The sequence below is a fragment of the Telopea speciosissima genome, chromosome 3 (genome assembly GCF_018873765.1).
Source record: "Telopea speciosissima isolate NSW1024214 ecotype Mountain lineage chromosome 3, Tspe_v1, whole genome shotgun sequence".
NCBI classification, from domain to species: domain Eukaryota; kingdom Viridiplantae; phylum Streptophyta; class Magnoliopsida; order Proteales; family Proteaceae; genus Telopea; species Telopea speciosissima.
In genome coordinates, this window is record NC_057918.1 from 47,013,946 (window position 1) to 47,033,596 (window position 19,651).

The 19,651-nt window shown below is 40.0% G+C and overlaps 1 protein-coding gene across 3 annotated transcripts in view; it reads left to right on the forward strand.

Moving 5' to 3' along the window:
- Positions 1 to 19,651, forward strand: part of LOC122656403 (protease Do-like 10, mitochondrial) — a 91,316-nt gene that overhangs the window by 40,442 nt on the left and 31,223 nt on the right. For all 3 annotated transcript variants that reach the window (XM_043850892.1, XM_043850893.1, XM_043850895.1), the window contains one exon: positions 15,252 to 15,511. In XM_043850892.1, the coding sequence (XP_043706827.1) occupies positions 15,252 to 15,511 (260 nt within the window). The remainder of the gene's footprint in view (positions 1 to 15,251; positions 15,512 to 19,651) is intronic.

Genomic DNA, 19,651 nt, shown 5'->3' on the forward strand with positions numbered 1-19,651 from the left:
TGGACCACCCCTACCTGCCATGTACAAACAACAGGTTACATAGGCTCTCGCTATGGCAACCCCACTTCTGTTTCCACCTTTGGGAGAAATGTTGTATTGGACTATTCGGCTTAAAATTCTAGCCAACGATTTGTATTCCACTTCTGATTTTGGAGTCTGATCCTTTCCTGTAAGAGCCTTATAAACCTTGTCACGTGTTGCTAGAGGTATAATGTCCGAGGAGTCAAACCTCGGCTTACAATAGAAATTTCCCCCATTTGGGACAACTCCCAAAATGGCGGACAGTCGATGCACTGATAGGATGATGTCAAACCCCTTTACACGACTCTTCAAACGGAAACCCGGATTCGCATCATCATTATAAACAGCCAGGTTACAATAGAAATGTCGAACCAGGTTTGGGTAGCACGGCAAGTCCAGTGTCAGCATGGGTGCCCAACCCAAAGCATTGAACCTCTCATACACTCTAAATTTGTTTGAGGTCATCCACATTGACCTCCTTTCCATTCTCTACCTTCTTGTTTTGATAATCCACCCATTTCTGCGAATTTCGGTAGCTTGAGAACCAAGTCTCATTAAACTCCCCCTCTTCTTCCTCTACTTCATCCTCTTCCTCTGATGTGTCATGGAGGACTTCGTCCCAAGGCTCATCTGGTGATGATGGTGATGCCTCTTGTCTTGACGTGGGTGTTTGCTTGCCGTGGTCTTGATCCTGGCACTTCTAGTTACTCTTGAAGTCATGACTATAAAAAAATTTTTTGATTAATAAAATCAGATTAGAGAGTACAAGGGACCACGAGTTAATGACAACACATATAGACATGAAAAGATACAAAGTTAAAAAGAAAAATTTCAGAGTAAAAGGAAAACGGAAGAATTAAGAACTTTTGCAAAAAAAAAAAAGTGTAACCTTGAATACATGGAGAGGACTTGGAGTCAACAACCAAACTAAAGGGGAATGAAATAGGCAAAGGGGATATCATGATTTCATAACAATGGAAGGAGAAATCGCACAAAACAGAATTAAAAAAAAAAAAAAGTAAAACAGAGAAATGAAATAGAGAATGACATTAGATAAAAAGGAAACCTATAAAACCATAACAAAAGGGTTGAGCAACAATGTAAAGTCACAAGAAAAGGAAAAAACAGAAAGATTTCGCAAGTAAACAAGAGAACCTAAGGTATTTGCAAGGGGAAAGAACAAAAAGAAACCCTAGGTTGGGTAGAAATTTGAGTTTTACAAGGAAGCTTACCTATTTGTGATGCCAAGTGCAAGAAACTTGAGGAGGGACTTTGGAATGGGGAATGGAATGCTTGACAAAGACCTCCGGTCGCTCCTAGGGCAGCCCCTCTCCCCCAAATCAAAAGTTAGAATGGGGAAAATGGGTTGCGATTGGGAATTTAAGCCTGACCGCGATACTCTGGTCGATGTCCCGGTCGATTACTGCGTCGACCAGAGATGGACAGAGCTGTGAGAAAATGAAGGGGAATGAGTTTAAATGCTTGTGGTTTGAATTTTGGGCACCTCACCCATGATTTAACTCAAAGAAACTCACAAGGAATGGGCATGTCACCCGAGCTTAGTCACCTACTGACAACATGATCTGGTTTACTAGGTTGAGAAGAAGAATAGCAAGGCCCGAACGTATTAAAGTTAGGGCCAAGGAGGAATTAGAAAAGATAATTGAAAGAGCTGGTGTTTGCTGGGTTGTGGATAGGGGATACTATCTTGCTTTCGCCGAGGAAGTGAGGAGTGACATACTTTATATTTATTTAGAAATATACATGGCCAGCAAGAGACTCGAGCAATTGGCTTTTTAATATTATGAAGTACCTAAGCCAACTCAGGAGAAAGATCTTTAAACTTAACACTGTCATCGAAGCGGCAAAGAAGATATTGAAAGAACAAGAAGAGCTATTCTTGACCTATAGGACCATTGATTGAGCTAACTTTTCCTGAGTGATAAACGAGCTGTGGCAAATAATAATTCCATGCGGTTAGGAAAAGTACAACCTTGAACTCGAACTCCAACAGCTTGCATTTTTAAATCCACAGGTATCCTATACATATACATGTATATAAACTCCATACTAACTGCTGATGTGATTTCTCTACATGATAACTTAGTTTATGATTTCCATTTGGATTGGCCACCATATTGACAATTGTTCTGCCACATATACCATGAACAAAAAAAAATGGAACATCCATAATATGTTGATATTCATATACTCCACTCCTCTCTGAAGGCACTCATAGCTGGAACAAGAGAAAATAGAGACATTCTTCATGGATTCGTAGCTGAGGACAATGGGGCTGCTGCCTCCTCTGCCAGTGTATCTGATGTACCTCAAGCACAGGCCACAGGCAACTGAGGATCCTCCAATTATTTCCCCTACTAATCCTCAAGTCGTTCCTTCTGCTCCTGCTCCTACTTCTGCTCCCGCTTTTGTACCACCTCCTGTTGTTGCAAATGGTGACACGACTGCCATCATGGCACATACATTACAGATCCAGCGACAACAACAGGAATTGATGACCAACATGAACAATCAGTTCATAGCAGTTATGCAACAAAGGGGAGCACCGTGACCCAACTATGTTCCCAATTTTCCTCCTCCTATGTCTTCAAATACTTAGGACAACTCTACTTCGACAGTGATGGAAAGATTCAAGAAGTTTCAACCATCCTTTTTCTCAAAGATTGGCACGAACCCACTGCAACCTGAGCGATGGATTAGTGCCATGGAAAGAACTTTCGAAGTGTTGGAATGCACGGATGCTCAAAAGTTAATTTGTGCCGGATTCCAGTTACAAGACGAGGCCGTGGCATGGTGGAAATCAGCAAGACCCAATTTGGAAGAGATTCATCCCAATCCCACTTGGGAAGAGTTTAAGGAAGCCTTTTTCGGAAACTTCTTTCCGGAAAGCTTCAGGGATGAGAAAGAAGCGGAGTTTGAAGCTCTCACCCAAGGATCGGGATCGATCCTAGACTACCAGCAACAGTTTGAGGACTTAATCCATTTTGCTTCGGCACATATGAGAGGTGATGCGTGCAAAGCAAAGAAGTTTGAGTAGGGGCTCAAGCTCGAGATCAGTGCCATGCTGGCCATTCTAGAAATCCAATCATATGCCCAGATGGTTCAGAAGGAAAAGATTGTGGAAGATCAGTTGCAAAAGAAGGCGGTAGCATCACAAGCATTGGGAAAGAGGCCTAACACTTTTCAAAACTATGGTTGGCCCAACAAGTCATTCAGAGGGCCTGTGTACAACCCTATTCCCCTACAATATCGTAGGCCTGAACTTGGTCAAGCTTCACAAACTACTCGGCCTACGTTCAGTCAATCCACTCAATACAATCGCTCTGCCTCAAACCAAGCTACAACAGCTGCTCAACTTCCTCGTCCGGCAACCAGTTAGGCAAACCAGGCATCCTCTCAGCTTGCAAATTCCTCGTCTGTTACACAACCCTATGGTCCGATCCGATGTTATGAGTGCAATCAAATCGGACATGTGTCTGGGGACTATCCTCGCCGAAGGGTAGGTGCGCCTTCGTAGGTCCAGCCCACTAACCAAACTTTTCTGCCCCAAGGCAATAGAACTCAAGGGACGGTATATGCCCTGACCAACGAGGAGGCCAAGGAAAACTCCGATGTGATGACAGGTGCACAATCGAAACTTGGCATATAGAATTCAGTAGTCATTATGAATTGCAAACTTCAATTGCATCATTATCCTCTATTTGAAACCCTAGGTACATTATCTATAGCATCTTCAACTGCATACGTATTGTTTGATTATGGTGTGTCACATTCCTTCGTATTGAAGAATTTTGCTATTAAGATGAGCATACCCCCGAAGAATTTAGGGTACAAATTAATGGTTAGCCCTCCTGCTGGATATGTTGTGAATCTAAATGAAGTATATGAACCTTATCCATTAGAAAATCTTAGATTCGTATTTAGATTCGGGAAGGGCGGTGAGAGACCGTAGACGTGTAAAAAAGTCTCGATAAGGATATATGCCCACGAATCAAATGGATAGAACATTACAAATTGGATTCAAGTAAGTATGAGGTATATCAAGTAATTGGGAACGAATAACTGATCTGGAGATTTAAGTTGGCAAAAATAATGGAAGCGGGCGTCAGTGTAACTAAGAATAGCCAAGAATAAAAAGGACTGGAACGGAAGGATTTTGACAAAATCTTAATCAACAATAGGTATGAGTGGAGTAATGGGTAACCGAATGTCCCCTCCGTCATTGGGAGTGAACAATAGGGATTCCATCCATATTCCAATTCATTCTAAAGTTGAGTTAGGTATTGAAGAACCTAAAGTGAAAGTCTGAAAGAGGCACGTAAGTAAGATAGTATAAACTAATACTATATAACCCAAAGCTATAAGAAGTATAGATTAGTGGATGAAATACGCGGGAGTAGTCTGATTAGTTGATTTCTTGAAATGTACGTTTGGGATTCGTTTTCCCTTTGGGTCCTTATATTAAGTAGAGCCTTAGATCAACCAAACCTGGGGTGATTTTATATTACTTGTTGTGGGGGCAACTCAATCAAAATGAAGAATTAGGTCGATACGAGACGAAAGGACATAGAATTCGTCGTGGACGATCAGGCATTTCTTTGGGCAACACCAATCCAAAGGAGTGATGCGGTTCGGTAAGGAAGAGAAGATGAGTCCGAGAATCATGACCAGTGGCGTACTGATTGGCAAAAGTCCATGACATATTCCACATATCGAAGCTGAAGAAGTACCTCACGGACTCGACTCATGACTTGACTCAGGGACCACCTGAGCTTGCTGTTGCCATGACTTGTGAAAAGAAACCCGAAGGAATCTTCGAAGGAAAAGAGCATGATCTCCACAACCATATTATCTTATTATGAAGATACTATGGAGTAATCGTCCCGATTAAGGAAAGTCTGGGTGACGAAAAGATGAAAGGAGGTCAAGGTATCCTCACCTATACGGATCCCCGGATACGTCAATTTCGAGGATGAAATTTCTGTAAGGTGGGGGGAATGTTATGGCTTGGCATATTTTTTACCTGAACCCTAACCCGAATCCGAATGTAGGTCCGGAACCCGAAGTCATGGCACCGTGTACGTTATGGAATGTTGGTTGGGTGTGCAATCGGGTAAGTGAGGAAGAAGGAATCTTTACGGCAATGCGTCGTTTACCGATAAAGCGTCGGATACCTTCCCCGTGCTGTTGTGAAATACACAAGCAAATGTACAACTCTTGGTGAGTGCCCCTAACCATGTGTTGGGTATTTTGGTCATATAAATATCTTCGTGTGTATGTTCGTACGCGAGAAACCCCGAAACTCGGGTGTCCCGGTACAAAGACAACAAGGATAGCAAACACTGGTCGATGGCACTGGTCGACTACTACATCGACCTGAGATTGCTGTTACAGCAGATTTCGCTCTCAAGAGCGCGGGGCCCAATGTTTTGAGTTGGGAATCTCGCCGACGCGTCCCAATTATCTAGTTAGAATGTTTCCCCAACAATGTGGGTATGCGAGGCCCACGAATCAGTCCACGTACGTGTGTATCGGCTTTAAAATCAGTTTTTACAACCTAGCCCTCTAACCAAACAGCCCCTCAGACTTATGTCTATATAAACAAAACCCTAATTGCTATTCACTTCTCTACAACCTAACCGACTGAAAGAAGAAAAAGGAAAAGAAGAAGAAGGGAGGTTGAAGGGAGGACTGATGTCTTGATCGATCCATGCTCTAAGGTGAAGATCATCACCTTCACCACCCTCTGATCATCTTAATTCATTCTCTCATGTCAAACCTTTTCTAAAAGAAATTCCTTTCCAATTGCTTAGCTTTGTAGGAGGAATCAAGTTGAATCCATCTCTTGTTTACATCTTTAAGGTAATTCTGATCTAAATTGAAACCCTACCATCTAATTATGTTGCTAAGCTTTGTATTCATGATTAAAACCATGAATTATCCAATATTATCCATGTCTAAATGTAAATTGGTTTAGGAAATCATGAAATTGAACTTAAACCCTTCATGCATGCTTAATCCAACCTCTTCCTAGACCTAAGGCACAAGTTCAATTCTGGAATGACCATGCTCTGTTCAATTTTTCATGTCATCTTATGAAATTAAGTGTAAATCTATAAAATTGGAACCCCAATCCTACAAGCATGTCCGAAACCTAAACCCTAGCCATATGTTATTGCCATCAAATTCACATACCTAATGTTGGAATTGAAGCATTAGATTCATGTTTCAGCCATATGTGGCTGTTTTATCAATTAAAATCGAAGAATTACACATATGGCTGTACCCACCTTCAAATCCCAAATTTTCCCATGTCATTGACTAAATCATGGTTTCAATTCATGATATGGTTCATGTGAACATCATCCCATGATCAATTGGGAGCAATTCAACCAAAAACCCCATCAAAACCCCTGATTTTGGCTATGGCATCTTGCTGCAAAATCTCTGGTGGAAGTTCTGGTCGATTACTTCATCCACCAGAGAATGCAGTCTCAGTCAAGTTGCTTACTGCTATCTCAGGATGATGACCCGGTCGACTACTTCATCATCCTGAGTTGCTGTTAAACTTGTGTATGAGTCTTGGACCTTACCCAACCTAACTTTAAAGCAACCCTAGGACCCCACAAGTACTTAGACACCTTCTAACACTTGTGTGTGATAAAATAATCTTAGGACTTAGCCCTTCGATCGTCGAATCATATCGGCGGCCGACTCGAAGAACAATCTAACTTCACAACTGCAATCATAACAAGGTAAGTGGGGGTAGGCTTGATTTTCTTTTAAGAGTGTTTATTTCATTCTTAGATTTATTTGTTAGGAATCATATGCATATTTAGATTCCTTTTTTGTTTATGATATTTATTGATTTCATTACTTACGACTTATGGTTGTGAACGATATGATGTGGAATGGTTTGCAATATGAATCTTTGTGTTAGAATAGATGCCGAAGTCGGCTTGGAAACGAGAGGTATGGTGTGCCGTAGTATGAGATGCGGGAGCACTGTACACCTCGTACTATGCCATTTAGATTACATATGGCTAGGAATGTCATTTCTTGATGCTACAACCCTTACCAGCAGGGGTTCAGGTGTTGGGTGATCATAGCCCCTTGTCCTGAGGAGTACATGTCGGGATGGGGTCCAGGCTATGGTTATCGGGGTCTACCCACGGGGAGGTATGTATTACCAATGACCGGTATGGGTTCCATACAACAATTGAGGTACGTCTTGGGGAAATGGGAAGGAACTGAGATTGTTTCCCGTTGTTGGCGTAGCATTAACTTAGAGACTTAGGCATTTGTTTATTTGGTGGAATTAGGATTAAAATTGAATCCATGCATTTAGGATTTTTGCTTGTGTGTTTAGTTTACCCTTTATTTGCTAGGCTCAATGGAGCTCACTCCTGTGGAAATTCTTCTTTTAGATGATCCTGCAGGTGGATGTTATGACGGCGGGGAGGATAATTTCGAGGCAGAGGGTAATGATAATGGTGTGTATGCTGATATGGACCGAGAGGGGTGTGACCCCTATTATCTGGACGATCAGGGTGTCCCGAGAGAACAGGGACTAGTGATGTAGACCAACCTTTCTGTTTCTTTTGTTTTTCCCTTACATTCTTTTGATGGATGAAAATCCATTGTAAATACTAGATGGGTTACATTTTTCTTTTTGGGGATTTGTGTATAAAAATGTAATCTGAATGTAGGGACGAGAATGTGGACAATGTAACTGGAACCTCATGTAAATATTTTAACTTGGGCGCACTCTGACAATGAAATCTTGTTTATATTTTAAACTTTATTTTTGCTTGTGACTCGTATTTCTTGCATCCGGATCCTGGAGGTGTTTGAATAGTTCGGATATTCGGGTCAACCCACGAATCCTCCCAGGGGGTGGCTTCGAGGTGTGACAAAGCTTGGTATCTTTTATTTGCTCGACCACCAGGAGAGGGTGGTCGTAGATCAGGAAAGAAGGCTCTGAAAGACCTATCCTAAAGGAGAAAGAGGAGTCAGTCTTCTTTGAAGATTGAGGCGCATTTGGGGACAATTATGCCATTCGGAAGAAGTCTTCTACAGAGGGAAATTGGAAGAAGGGCTGATTTGTGTTCCCTTTGTGAAGTCTACTGATCAGCTTGCTGATATTTTCACCAAGGGATTATCTGGAAAGCTATTTCATCCTAATTTAGTCAAGTTGGGCATGATTGACATATTTGCTCCAACTTGAGGGGGAGTGTGGAATAATGTACACTAGAATACCGTGGGGGTATTCCGGTCTTTTTACTGCTTTATATTTAAGTGTTTGTGCTGCCTAGTTAAGTCGGCTATAGCTATCGGTATTTTTGTTTCTATGATGTAATCTTCCATATTATAAATATATGGCTTGGTTGATCAGTTTGATCATTCAAGCATTCTCCTATTTCCTGTTTTGTTAACATCTGTATTCAGTTACAGACATTAGAAGACTGGCTGAAGTATTTCCTGGGCTTTAAGTATCTAAGAGACTTTTTGTGCAGCTCCATACATTGGGCCTTCCACGGTATCCTGGATCAGTTTGCTGGGATCCTCTCAGTGTATTAACAAATTTTATCTTGATCTTTTACTTTGTTTACTTCTTGTTGACCCAGGAGGTGTGATGATCTGGTATGGCAACAGAATCTGTTAATCCATTGAAGGGTATCTTTCTCTCTCTCTCTCTCTTTTTCTCTTTTTCCTCTAGAAAAAGATTCTCCCTTGAAGTGTATATGTGCATGTTCCGCACCCCGATGGGGAGACCTGATTTTCTACTGCTCTCAACAAAATGATCTACAAATTCTTCAATGCTCCAGTCAGTCTCCATCCTTAGCAATATATGTCCAGTTCTTCCATAGTTTGATTCCCTATGGCTTGTGATGCCACTCATGTCTGTGCCAACTACTTGTAAACAGAAACATACTTCATAGAACTGACTTTCTCCTTGTCACCAATCAGCACTCAATCACTCAGCCTCTTGGAGACGTCAAGGCAGGGGTATAGCTTGGCTGTTATTTGTGTTCTCGCCAGTATTCTGATACCACCCCTGCGGCCACCTCTTCCCTGATTATTCTGTTGTGTTTTTCTTAAGGCATCCATGTACATGGCTCTTCTTTGGTGCATCATTCTTTGAGAACAGAGTCCATGTGTTTCCTGTAATCACCCTAAAATCTATGACCATAGTTGTCAAGGTGTTCCCCCCTAGGCACCCAGGCGCCTTTTTGGGTCCAAGGCAACAGCACACTTTGTTTGATGCAAGAAAGGTGACCGCATTGGACACCTAGGTGTCCATCACCTTTGATGGCTTGATGTCACCTTGGACGCCTTATAATATATCAGTTTTTTGACACTTCACGAGTTTAGGTTGATGTTTATTGCTATGTTTTTTTGATGAATATGCTTATATTATATCCTATCTTTGTTTATTATATGTTGGTTTTCTCATATTAGATCATTAGTAGCATAATTATATCATATTGTATTGATATGGCTTTTATGTTGCATAGAAGCATAATTATATAAAATTATCATTGCTACATTGCATATACTGTATGCCTAGGCAACGCCTAGGGGCCCCTCCAATGCCTTGGGAGTTGGGTCACATAAACGCCTTGACAACTATGCCTATGACAAGCTGACGTAGTATCTGGAGGCAACCTAACTGAAGAAGCAGATGTTGGTGTTACAAGTAGTAGCAGCAATAGCTCCCGATGAAGGCTGCATCTCTTCAGATCTTTTCTGTCTCAAACTCTGGTCAATCCCTCTGGCTCTGATTTCGTATGAAGGATCAGAAGCTGTTCAATTTATTAGAAGTTTAAACTTTAAAGTAAACTAGACTTCTTGAAAGAAAAGTTCTGACATCGAGGCTTCTTGTTTTTGACTCCAGTTTATTTCATTATGCATTTCCAGTTTTGAACCATTACGCCCCTATTAGTAATTTTTATTTATTTTTGGATACATGGGAAGAAATTCTTTTGCAAAGAGAAGAAAAGAAGTACAACGCAACAGCAACACCATGCTGAAGCCTGCACCTTCTACATACTAAGTAGATGGGAAATGACCCAAGGATAAGGATCCCTGTTAATACCCTCCCTACCTGACTGATCTACTGAGGAATTAGCAGACCTAAATCCTCCAAGAAAACAAGAGCTCTCTCTGTTTGTGTTTGTTGACATGCATTATCATGGCCTTTACTTAACAACTCGAGCTTTTGGGATAAGTGGTTGTAACATGTTACAATATCAAAGTCCTTGAACCAGCAACCACACAAGTTGAGAAGGAAGAAGAAGAGAAGGGAAGAAAGAAGAAAGGGAAGAGGAGAGGCTCACAGTGGGAGAGAAAATCTATGCCCTACTGTGAACAATATGTTTATTTCTAAAATTTAAAGTGGAAAATTACCTACTTAACCCTGTTAAGTAAACAAGCAAATAACGTAAGAGACTTAAACTTAACCCTATGATAGGCTGTAAAGACAATAGACAGTAAGAATGGAATATAAACTCTAACACTCCCCCTCTAGCTGGAGCATATATATCTCCTAGGCTCCAGCTTGGAACAACGAGAACAAACAGAGCCAACAGAAGCAAACTTGAATAGATATAAATGTCGTAATTCATAAAAGCCAGTAGCCATAGAAAAATTTCCTTCCGGTCGCAACATCAACAAAACATATCAGCCACCAGCAGCAGCAATAGAGAAATTTTTTTGTGAAGGAGAAATCCTTATAACAATGAACAATATAAGCAGCAATAAAAATCAACCGCAGGGCAGAAAAGAGCAGCAGTAGAAGATGAACTAAACATCGCTGCAGGTCAGAAGTCTTCAACAGCAATAGCAAAATCCCAAAGAAGAGCAACAAAAGGAGATGAATAAAGCATCACTGCGGGAAAATGATCTTCAATATGAAGACAGACAAATAATCTACACATGGAAGACACACATAATCTTCATAAGAACACAGACACAATAAATAATTTTCACAAGGAGACAATAATCTCCAACAAGGAGACACAAATCTTTAGTAAGAAAGCATAAATCTCTAAGGAGACATGGGCAGAAAATCTTCAATAAGAAGACATGGTTGACAATCTTCAAATCTTCGATAAGAAGACATGGGCAGAAAATCTCCAATAGGAAGAATAATCTTCACATCTCCCTTTTCCAATCACGTGTAGCACTACACCTGGACAATACTTCAGGGGATGAAAACAAAGAAGAACTTGTGCAGTCCCAATATCACAACAACAACCAACACTAACTAAAATAAACCATATCATATAAAAGGATAAAAAACACCAAGAAAACCAGCAGTGGTAGAGCAATATCAGGCCAGAATATCCAATCGCAGAGAAGAAGTAATCTCAAAGTGATCACATATATATTACTGACATCACTCTGATAATTTTTTTTTTTCCTCCAAGAATATCATAGACAACAATCAGATCATGTCACAGTGTGGTCGAGTGCTCCTTAAAATGAGTAGAAACAAATACTAAAATATGAGAATGATCCAACGAATGGATAGGGCTATATCAATATTGCAGAAAATAGTAACTACAACAACAACAACAACAATTCAGCCTTATCTCAACTAAATGGGGTCAGCTAGGTGGATCCTTACCCTCCAATCAGCTTTGTTCGAGGTCATACTTGATACAAGGCCAAAGCTATGCGTGTCTTTCCTCACCACTTCTCCTAGAGTCATTTTAGGTCTGCCCCAGGCTCTTTTAGCTCCTTCAATCTGAATCAAATCACTCCGTGCGGAGCATCCCAAGGCTTTCATTGAACATGGCCATGCCACCTCAATTGACTTTCTCGTAGCTTATCATTTTCGGAGCTACTCCCAAATCAGCTCTAATATGATGATCCTTACTTTTAGTTTTGCCACATATTCATCTCAACATCTTCATCTCAGCTACTGTGAGTTTATATCTGTACGATGCTTTCTTAACTGCCCAACATTCCACACCATACATCATAGTTGGATGTATGACTGTTCTATAAAGTTTTGCTTTAATTTTCAAAGGAATACTTCAATCACACAACACTCTGGACGCACCTCTCCACTTCATCCATCCTATTTTAATTCTTTGTGAAACATCATCCTCTATATCACCTTCTTTATTTATGATTGATCCCAAATACAAAAAAATAATCACTTTGCGGAATCTTCCTTTCATCAATTTTCACCACTTCATTATCTGTTCTAGTGTAACCAAAGTTACACATCATACACTCTGTCTTCGTTTTACTTATCTTAAAATCTTTTGATTCCAAGATTGATGTCCATAGCTCTAACTTGGCGTTAATCCCTGCTTTTGTCTCATCTACCAAAACAATATCATCGGCAAAAAGCATTTACCAAGGAACCCCATCCTAAATGTCTCTGATTAAATCATACATGATAAACACAAACAAATACGGACTTAAAGATGATCCTTGATGTAACCCAATTGAAATTGGGAATCCACCTACCTTGATCTCCCACAGTTCTTACACTAGTAACCAGACTATTATACATATCTTTAATTATGTCCACATATTTACTTGAAACACTTCTCTTCTCTACTACGTGCTAGATTAACTCTCTAGGGACTCTGTCATAAGCTTTTTCTAGGTCCATAAAGACGATATAGAGATCCTTCTTATAATCTCTAAATCTTTCCACGAGTCTCCTAAGTAAGTAAATAGCTTTTGTTGTGGATCTTCCTTTCATAAAACCAAATTGGTTATCCGTAATAGTAGTTTCTTGTCTCAAATGGGTTTCATAACTCTTTCCCATAATTTCATAGTATGACTCGTTAGTTTTGTGCCTCTATATTGCAGCTTTGAATATCTTTATTTTTATAAATTGGAACCACAATGCTTACCCTATTCATCTAACATATTTCTTGTGCTCATAATCTTATTAAACAGCTTTATTAGCCAAGATAAACTGCAGATTCCTAAGCTCTTCCACACTTCTATTGGGACCTCATCTGGGCCTGGTGTCTTGCCTACTTTCATCCTCCTTAAAGCTTCTTTTACTTTAGGCACCCTAATTTTTTGTATATATCTACGACTTGTGGTGTCTTGATGGGTAATGCATCTTCCGTGACTCTATTACTCGAAATGTCTTCATTTAGTAGGCTATAGAAAAATACATAATACCTTCACTCATTTCCGTCTTAAGTTGGAAATGTATCATCTAAATAGCGTATGCAGTTGATCTGGACTCTATGTACCTTTGCAGATAGTCTCCTTATTCATTTCTCTCCCTTTGTTTGTTGAAGAACATTGCCGGTTTTTCTTTGGGAGAGAATGGTTTCACAACCGGATCCTCCTGAATCTTCTCAAGGGTATTTCCTTTCTTTGCCAAGAACTTCACATGATAACGATGTGTACGAGAACCTGGTAAAAGGAAAAGGGAAGCAGTGATAAGAAAATAAAAGGTAAGGCCAGCCAACGAACAACTTGCCATGTTTTTGCTCAGAATAAACAAAAGGAAACAAATTGACATATTGGGAGATCCATCTTCGAATGTGAAAAAGTTGGGATGGGAAAAAACAAGGGAGGAACAAAAGCCATTTCAGTGCAATTGCCTTCCAATATATATGTTCACGTTCATCCCAGAAATTCCAGGATAAACAAAAATTGAAAGAACAGTATAAGAAAAAGAGGGGAAAAAGTATGCATTTCCATGGTGGATTTATTTTCTTACCTGGTCCCTTGGTCTTGGTTATAAGAATTTCCATGCCACACTGTTCTAATCCAGAATCGCCATCTCCTGCCCCACTGGCTTCCCAACCAACCTCGCTTTATCGCTTCTGTCATAGTGTAGGCCTCCAAAACTCAAAATCAGGAATCACTACAGAGTTAAATTAAATGAGAGATATGTTGACGGGGGAGGAGAGTTTTAAGGAGGGGAGGTGAGGGGCATGACGTTTTTGGGGGATATTGTGTAGGGGGGGGGGGGGAGAGGGAGAGGGTGAAGGAGATAGGTGAGATGTATGGAGGGGAAGGAGAGAGGTATGAGGAAGAGGGAGGGGAAAGATGTCGGAAGGGGGGAGGGGACGTTTCATAGAGGGTCTTGTGCAGAGGGAGCGACCAATAGAGAGAGAGAGAGACGAAGGGGTGCTAATTTTTTATCACACTTATTTTTCTCCTTTCTTTAGGGATTGTTAAGGAGGGGCCGGCAGTGAGAGAGAGAGGCATCAGCTTTCGAGCAAGAAGGGATGAGAGAGAGAGAGGAGGGAGGGGGTGATGATTCAAGAGTGAGAGGGAGATAAGGTGGAGAATTGTATTGTCTTTGCGAGGGGGGAGACGGGCAATTTTGTCATCTGAATTTTTTTTCCAAAAAGTGGAGTACAGACTTTTAAAGAGTAGTATGATAGTATGATATAAATATTTGTTATTGTCTGGGTTTTGTTTCATTTTTCAGCCATCAATAGCTGAAGCTGCTGAACGGCCTATGCTTTTGTCACATTTACACTACGTTACAAGCGTATTAGGGGTTGCTTCATTGCAAGGGGAGTCAACGGCTAGAGGTTCACTTGTCTTTCAGCAGCTTCAAGAAGCATGAGTTTCATGTTATCTTTGATTTCATCCCTCCCCTTCATGACAGTATCCATGAACTTCAAATTTGTATGAGATTGTTCCCAGTTATACGGAAACATCTGAAAACGTTGATATACCTGGCATCTGCAATATCACAACTTTTATATACAGTGAATTTCTAAAAGTATACGACATTATTCATCTGTAATGTCGTGTTAATAAATGTCAAAAGAGGATTGTGTTTAAAATTTATAATAAAAACCCAATGGAATCTCTATCCATCATGGAAGTTAATATTTTCACTTGACCCATGTTTATTGCCTTTATCTTTATTGTCCCCAAAGATGGATGCAGGTAATGGATTTGAGGTCGGACCCTTGACCTCCAAACAACCAATAACATATGCAGAGATGAACCGATACCAAAATAATCTAACTTAGTATGCACTATGCATGACCCAACATTTAAGTGAACAGAACAAGAAAATAAGTGGCAAAGAACCATGTCCAACTGTTGAGAGGCCCATATTTAGGGACTATGGTTGCATTTAGGGATCCGGACATGCTGAATTATGTAGTTCTTTGTATGTACACTTACTGTAATCACCTATACATCACGACTCTTTTAAGTTTTTGAGTTATTCTTAGATTTTTTTTTTACAGGTATATAATCCCAGTCCCTGTTATAAAACATTTCATTTCTGGTGTGGAGGAATGCGGAAAATATGTTGGATTTTGCTCTCTGGGTTTGTCATGCCAGCCAACTGAAAATGTACAACTGAGAGAGAACTTTCGTATGCGTCCTGAGATGACTGGAGTGCTTATCAGCAAAATTAACCCTCTCTCAGATGCATATAGGGTGCTGAAGAAAGATGACATTGTCCTTGCATTTGATGGTGTACCTATAGCAAATGATGGAACAGGTAAATAAATTATTTCTCTTCCAGTGTTTAATTTTAGTTGGCAGTTACTTATTTGAAGCTAAATGGGTATGGATTTTTGTTGTTGTTTTTATCTGTCCAGAGAACACAAATACAAAAGGCTGAATTGTATTCTGCATTATAAATATTAAACAATCTGTCATTTATAAAAGATAATGATCCCAGAATGAAAGTAAAATGCAGAAGCAAGCACAAGAGACACATAGCAGGCCAACACCCCTTCTGGAATCCCTTATGTATCTTGTTCCTCCTTGCTAATAAGTTTCTTTTGGCGCTATTCAGGGGGGAAAGAATCCTGTATAGAATTGAAAGTTGGGTCTTGTAGGGCATTACAATGTAGTTGTTGGACCAATCACTCGGACGTGGCTTGAAGGGAGTATCATGATAATTCGACTTCTCCATGAATGTTAAGTGTAAACAAAAGATCCTTTTTGAATCCTGTGGCAGAAAGAATTTTGAGGAAACTTGTGTTGTAAGGCAGCATATACTCATAATGTGGTAAAATGGTATTAATCAGAAGTTTTTTGCAAATCTTTCAACTCATTATCTATTCCTATATCTCATCCAGTTTGAGGAGTGGAATAGAGAAAGTTCCAAATATATTTTCTTTGGCATGGGAAAGAAGGGACAGGAAGATCTGTAGGGTAGATTGGAAGGTGGTGTGCACCCCAAAGGAAGAGGGAGGTTTGGCTTAGACCTATGAGGTGGGTGAACATATCATTTTTATGGAATTGGTGGGGCATTTGGGTGAGAACTGAAAAGTGGATCTTATGGAGGGAAGTAATAGCTCTCGAATATGGTGTTAGTCATGGGGTTGGGACTTGGGAGACCTGCAGAACATTTGGTTCTTATGGTGTTGTCCTATAGACCATAGTTCAAAAACTCACCGAAATTTTGCTAATTTTGACATGTCCGAGACGAAACAGGAACTGAAACCCAGAATCAGCACTGTTTCGCCGAAAGTTTGCTCATTTCAGTCACAAAAATGCACTGCTTCGTTGAAATTTCGGTCATTGCAGCCATTTCGGCCATTTGCCCCCAAAATGCCCAAGTGAAACTCACGGAAAAAATACACTGTTTCGGCGAAATTTTGGTGTTTCAATAATTTTGGTCTGACCAAAATGGCCTACTGAAACGAGATTTCGAACTACGCTATGGACAGGTATAATCTTATAAGACCTTTAATGTAGAAAACCTTAGTTTATATGGTGGGAAATTGCTCCAGAATTTTTGGTCTGATGTCTGGTGTGGCAGCCCTCCTTTGGAAGTTCATTTTCATTATAGTAGAGATGGTGTAGTTACAGATTTTCTGGACACATCATGTGCTACCAAGGTTCGAAATTTCGGATTTTGCCCGTGTTTCGCCCTCTGCCAAAACTGAGAAAATTTTTTTTTCTTCTAAAATTTGCATAAATTTTGATAGACATTTCATTTCGGTTTCTTGCGAAATTTCGAATATCGTGTGCTACTAGAGTATGGTCAATATCCTCGGATAGAAACTTGAGAAGCCAGGAGGTTCCAGATCTTGTGTGGCTGCTATCACAACTGAAGGGAGTGCAATTCATTGAGGATCAGGACAGAAGATTGTGGCTTAGGAGTGCTAAAGGTTCTTTCTTGGTAAAATCTATTTTGAGGGCCATTCAGCCTCATGGTGTGATGTTTCCTGGAAGTTATTGTCCCTTGATGTCCCTTTGAAGGTATCTTTCTTTATATGGTTAGCCACTTGGCAAAAACTAGTCTGTAAATTACCTGGTAGGTATGAGATTGCTGGAATTTCAGAGAAGTCAGATGTGTTGTGTGATGAGGGTGAGGACAGATGAGTCCGTGAGACATTTGTTGTTGCACTTCAATATGTATTGTAGGCATTGTTCAAGTTTTTCCTTGTCAATTGGGTGCTGGTATGGTTGGGATAGTGATTCAACCCCCAAGTTCAGCACACCTTGCTTTTGAATCTCTATGGGCCCAGGCGATAAACGGCTCAAAATTTGAAAGTAATGGTAATTCTGTAATTCTTGAGACAAGTCAAGCCCTTAAGAGTAACAATCAAGATAATTGAATATGGGACACAACAGGAATTAATTCTAGAAAAACAGGGGCAATTCTGGAAGTTACTATAAATAAAGAGGGGATGAAACAGGAATAAAATATTAAGGAAGCGGTCTTTGAGTAATTAAGAGAGATCATGTGATGCATAAGTCACCTAAAGGGCTTATTTTATTGGAAACAAACCTTGGGATGGGTTATGTAGATGTTGGGCTTTTGATCCCATGGGTTTACTTTGTAATTGGCCAATTTAACGAGCCTAAAATATAGGTAGAAAGTAGGAAAACGAGTTTTATTTCATTAGTTTAGTTACAGTCCTGTTTTGAGTCTATTTCCTTTATTATTTCACTTTCCTAGTCAATTTAGGTTACCTTATTAGTTAAGGATAGGGTTATGATGTAGGACAAAACATGAAGAAAAAGAGGCCAAAACACTGTTCACGTGAACAGTGCCACAACCCCTTATTTTGCCTTGGTGGAATATTATTAGAAGATTCCGTAGGGCCCAAAACCAGATCATGTGAACACTTTTTAGATGGGTCAATTTTGTCTATGAGTGGGGATTTAGAAGTCTAGTTTAGTTTCTAATTTTAGATTTAGAAAGTAGGCTTAAGTTTCTTTTTTTAATTAGACTTAGTTTCTAATTTTGTTCCTTGCATGTTGACTGAACTATAAAGCCTAGTTTCTATTTTCTCTTTTTCTTGACGAGCAAGTCTTGCCCTCTATTAATTTTAAGGCTGTTGTAGCCATTTCCCATGATTTATCTCAGTTGAATGAAAGTTATTTTCCTGCTGCAAGCATGGTTATTCTCAAGTTTGATTGTGAAGCTTGAAGGGCTGAAGGAGCCTTGCTGGGAGAGCTAAATCCATCTATCCCCCCAACCTTCTATTTCTTATCTTCTCCATCTTCTCTGCCTCTCCATCTATCTCTGAGTACTGCTATGATATTGAGACTGCCCAACCATCCAGAAAACCAATCGGGTGTTGCTGCTGTTGCTGGAGACATACTTTCCTCATTGTGATTGCTGCTCCTGGGTGTGCCTTCGACTGGGACTGTCGCTGCATCTCTGTAACTCTTTTGGCTGCACCTTCTATTTTAATTCCACCCCCATAACTTCACTTCTATCCATCAGAACTTCATCAAACTTGCAGCAGAGCCCTCTCTCCATGGATCCTACACTCGATCCAAGTTTGATCACCATCACATGGCTGGTTTGGCCTGCAGAGAATTAGCTTATATTTTGGGAGTTGCTGTTATATCTTTCAGCTCAAACATCAGATTCAATTGAAACTCTCAGCAGTGTTTCTACCCTATACAAGCATCATTCAATCCAAAGCTGGGAGAATTCCTTTGGCTGGTTTGGTTGATTTCATATACTTTCTAATTCTGCCTCTTGTTTCTATTTTGGATTTATGGGTTTATCGATCCTACTGTAGAGTGGTTCTTAACTGAACCCTTTCTACATTAGGTTAGGCCTTTCCTTTTTAGTGTCTAAGTCTATTTTTGAGTCTTCTATATAAGTTTGTAAGGGAGGCCAGCATTGTATACGAATTTGAATGAATAGAAAAGTTGCTTATGCAATGTTGAAATCCTGAGATAGGATAGGTGAAAGGCCTAGGGTGAGATGCCCATTCCATTCCCCCATCCCCTTCCATCGGTTCTTGAATCCAAACTCTAATTTTGTTCAAATCGATCTCAAGAATGCTACAAGCTGCTGGGATTTCTTTCAACTGATTGTCACATGGATTTCTTGAAGAATACCACATCAAAATCATTGGTGCTTCAACAGGTTACAAATTTGTGGGTTTTTATTTGTTACTTCAACCAAGGAAATTGTCCCCTCATTTGAATTCCCATTGTTCACTTGGTTCCCTTATATGATTTCTTGTTTATTGGAGGGTTTTCTATTTGATCCTGCCTGGGATTAGACATATTCTGGTTCTAGTATAGCTAATGTGGATTAGTAGTGGGTAAATGCATCAAAACCCAACAAAATTTATTGTATCACAAACCTTGGATCTTGTAAGCATAATGCTATAGTGAATTGGCAACTCTCTTGTCTGGTCTCCCTAGTATTTAT